The sequence below is a fragment of the Alexandromys fortis genome, unplaced genomic scaffold (assembly GCF_014885135.2).
Source record: "Alexandromys fortis isolate MF-2015 unplaced genomic scaffold, M_Fortis_MF-2015_v1.1 scaffold_282, whole genome shotgun sequence".
In the NCBI taxonomy this organism is placed as follows: domain Eukaryota; kingdom Metazoa; phylum Chordata; class Mammalia; order Rodentia; family Cricetidae; genus Alexandromys; species Alexandromys fortis.
In genome coordinates this window covers 986,239-989,940 of record NW_026068199.1, presented here as the reverse complement: position 1 = coordinate 989,940, position 3,702 = coordinate 986,239, and the positions used below count along the sequence as shown (strand labels likewise).

The 3,702-nt window shown below is 45.7% G+C and overlaps 1 protein-coding gene across 2 annotated transcripts in view; it reads right to left on the bottom strand.

Moving 5' to 3' along the window:
* Nlrp12 (NLR family pyrin domain containing 12) overlaps positions 1-3,702 on the bottom strand; it is a 25,681-nt gene that overhangs the window by 19,101 nt on the left and 2,878 nt on the right. For both annotated transcript variants that reach the window (XM_050129856.1, XM_050129857.1), the window contains exon 2: positions 1,921-2,001. In XM_050129856.1, coding sequence (XP_049985813.1) covers positions 1,921-2,001 — 81 coding nt within the window. The remainder of the gene's footprint in view (positions 1-1,920; positions 2,002-3,702) is intronic.

Sequence of the window (3,702 nt, the reverse complement as noted above, 5' to 3'; positions counted from 1 at the left end):
CTCTCTCTCTCTCTCTCTCTCTCTCTCTCTCTCTCTCTCTCTCTCTCTCTCTGCTACAACCTTGCCCTGTAGCTCAGGCTGGATCTAACTTTTGTTGATATTCCTGCTCAGGGACTGCCAAGCATGGTCTAATGCCTTCTTGTCCCGCCAGTTCCCCAGAAAAGTTATTAGGAGCAGTCTGACAACCCTTCTTCTGGGAGACTGAGGCATTCAGGTGCAGCTGCACAAAGACATATGCCCTGCATCTGTTTATGCAACGACTGATTTTTCTGACTCAAATACTGTCTTCCTGGAGAGAGTCTCACAAGACTCCAGGAGCTAATGCCACTAGGATCAAGAAGTTCCTGAAATTTATAAGGCTCATGAGGCCTCTCCCTACGGTTATACAAGTAGTGAACAATTGCTGGAGAAGAGATTCTTCAGTGGAACTCTCTAGCATTTGGGGGGGGGGCGCGCTTCAGGGATGCATTCATGGAGTCGTGGAGTGGAGGTGATGGAGAGATGATCTAGCAGTTTGCAGGTATGCAGTGCTCTTCTGGATATGCAGGGCAGACTCTCAGTCCTCCCCCTCCCCCGGCCACATGCACAGGGTTTTTTTGTGTAGCCTTGGCTGTTCTGGAACTGGCTCTGTAGATCAGGATAGCCTCCTGAGATCTACCTGCCTTTGTCTCCTGAGTGCTGGGATTAAAGGAGGGTGCCCCCACCGCCAGGCTCAATCCACCTGTTTAGCCTTCTGAGAAAATGAGATTACACGGGCCAGGCAGTGGTGGTGCATGCCCTTAATGACAGAGAGGTAGCAGATCTCTGGGTTCGAACCAGTCTGGTCTACAGAGATATTTCCAGGGCAGCCAGGGCTACACAGAGAAACCCTATCTCGAAGGAAAAAAAAAATGAGATTATAGGCTTGAATCAACACATCCAGCTCTCTGCCCCTCTTCTCTTAGACTATGAATCATTTGTGAGAGGTAGTTTGGTAGCTTTCTCACTTAGGACTTAAGCTAAGAACCTGTCACCCCAACACTTGGAAATTAGAGGTACAAGGGTCAGGAGTTCAAGTCCACCCTCAGCTACATGGTAAATTCCAGACCAGACAATAAACCAAAAGATTATATGACAAATGGCTCACATATAGAGATTGTTTCAATCAACAAAGTTAGGACGAGATGCCTCAGCCAGTGAAGGTGCTTGCCACCAAGCTTACCAACCTGAGCTGAATCCCCAGGACTCCTGTGAAGGGAGAAAACAATTCCTTCAAATTGTCCTCTGACCTTCACACAAGCACCATGGCATACTCCCCACCCCCATGCATGCAAAGTAAGTTTTTTTAAAGGGATTGGAGAAATGACTCAGTGGTTAAGAACACTTGATGCTCTTGCAGAGGACCCAGGTTTGGTTCCCAGCACCTATGTGGTAGCTCACTGCCACCTATAACTCCAGTTCCAGGAGATCTTCAAGGCCTTCTGGTTCATCGGGCATGAAAATACAGGCAAACACTCATATAAAATAAAAACAAATATATATTTTAAAAGTGTAAACGATTTTAAAAGAAGTGAAGTCTTTGATGGTGTTTATCTACCACACAAAACCAACAACTATCCATCCAAGACTCCTTGCCATGTGCCAACATTAAATTCGGTTTCTGGCTGGATGTGAATGCAGACACCTTTAGTTCCAGCACTCAGGAGGCAGAGGCAATTGGAACTCTGTGAGCCTGGCCTACAGAGTGAGTTCCAGAATAGCCAGGGATATGTAGAGACCCCATAGACACACACACACACACATTTTCTTATACACGTATATATTTATATGTATATATATTATATTATTTTATATTATATATTGTTTCTGTCTCATCTGCCTTCAACTTATGTGCCTATGTGCAGCTAGTACATCCTAATTGATACGGGGCTCATAGCTCACCTTTCCTTGGAGCACTGGGAGAGGCATCCAGAAGACAAGTTGATTGGCTCTTATAGGAGCATGGTCCATTATTCGGAGTGGCTGGAAGAGACATTGTGGGAGTCAGTTAGCACTCAGTATTATATTTTATTCTTTCCTTTTATTACTGTGCAGCTGTTGGGCCTCGTGAGGCCTGGGTGTGAGGCCCAGTGTAACTTCCTGAGCCTAGCCGGAGATTGGAGACCTGTATTTGGCCATGATGTCCACATGTGAGTGACTCAGCATATCCCGACCTAGACCCACCTCTGCCCAGCCACCGCTAGCATGGTATAGTATTATTAGGCCCTTGTTCCTTACTCTGCCTCAACCCATCCCAAGCTTCTCTACCCCCATCACAACCCTATATAAATTCCTGCCTGATACCATTAAACAAGATCCTGCTTTGACAGACTCCCAACTTGAGGATGAGTTTCTCCCTCATGGGCAACGGGGAGAGCTGGGCCGTTTGACACTCACCATCCTGCTCAGCCCCAGGAAGAGTCCAGTGGGTGGGTTCTGCCCCTGCTCTTTCTGCCAGAGAACACACAGTATCAAATCCAAGGGCTTGAGCATGATGGTCAAGCTCTTTTCCCCTGAGCTACCTGCCCCAGTCCTAATATTATTTGTTATTATTGATATTATTGTTGGCTATCAAATGCCTTTGTAGCTCCTGCCCAGCCACGCCAGGATGTCCAGTACTCACAGTGGTGTAGGAAGAGCAATATATGGAAGATAAACAGTATTGTTTCCCACACTGAGTGATGAGTGGTTCAAAGTCAAGCAAGGTGAAGAAATGGAATTGTGTCTAAGGAAGGTATTCTGGGGGTAGCTAGGAAATAATTTTCTTTAATATACATATATGTGATACACATATATACATACATAGAGGGATTTCAAGGCTAGCCTGGAGCATAAGACCCTATCTCAAAGCCCCCCACTTAAATAAATAAATATAACAAAAACGTAAATAAGCAAATCTTTTATATAAATAAGATATTTCTCTTCATATGTAAACATAATTTAATTGTTTTTCTTTTTTTCTTTTTTGAGACAGGGTCTTATGTAACCTTGGCTGAGCTGGAACTTGCTGGCCTCGAACTCATAGAGATCCATCTGCCTCACTCATGTGCTGGGGTTAAAGGAAGACACCAACACAAAGCACACCCAGCTTGATACACACACACACACACACACACACACACACACACACACAATTAGTTTTATTACATTTGATCTTTAAATTTTCGTGGTGATGAGGGATGCATACCTTGGGGAGTCTGAGAAGGTAAGAGGACAACCCTAAGAGTCACTTGTCTCCTTTTACCATGTGGGTTTTGAGGATGAAACTCAGGTCACCATCAGGTTCGGCAGGAGCTTTTATCCACTGAGCCATCCTACCAGTCCTTGTATTCGGTTTCTGAGACAGGTTTTGCTGTGTTGTCCAGACTGACCTTCAGCTTCTGTACTCCCTACCTCTCCGTGTCTCAAAGAGCTGGGATTATAAAGGTGTGGCAGCTCACCCAGCTTCAGAAACTCTTGTTTTATTAGGCAATTGGTGGTGGCACACACACTTTAATCTCAGCACTCAGGAAGCAGAGGCAGGCAGATCTCTGTGAGTTCGAGGCCTGGTCTGTAAGAGCTAGTTCCAGGACAACTAGGGCTGTTACATGGAGAAACTCTGTCTTAAAAACATCCCCCCACATGCCGGGCGATGATGGCGCATGCCTTTAATCTCAGCACTCGGGAGGCAGAGGCAGGCGGATC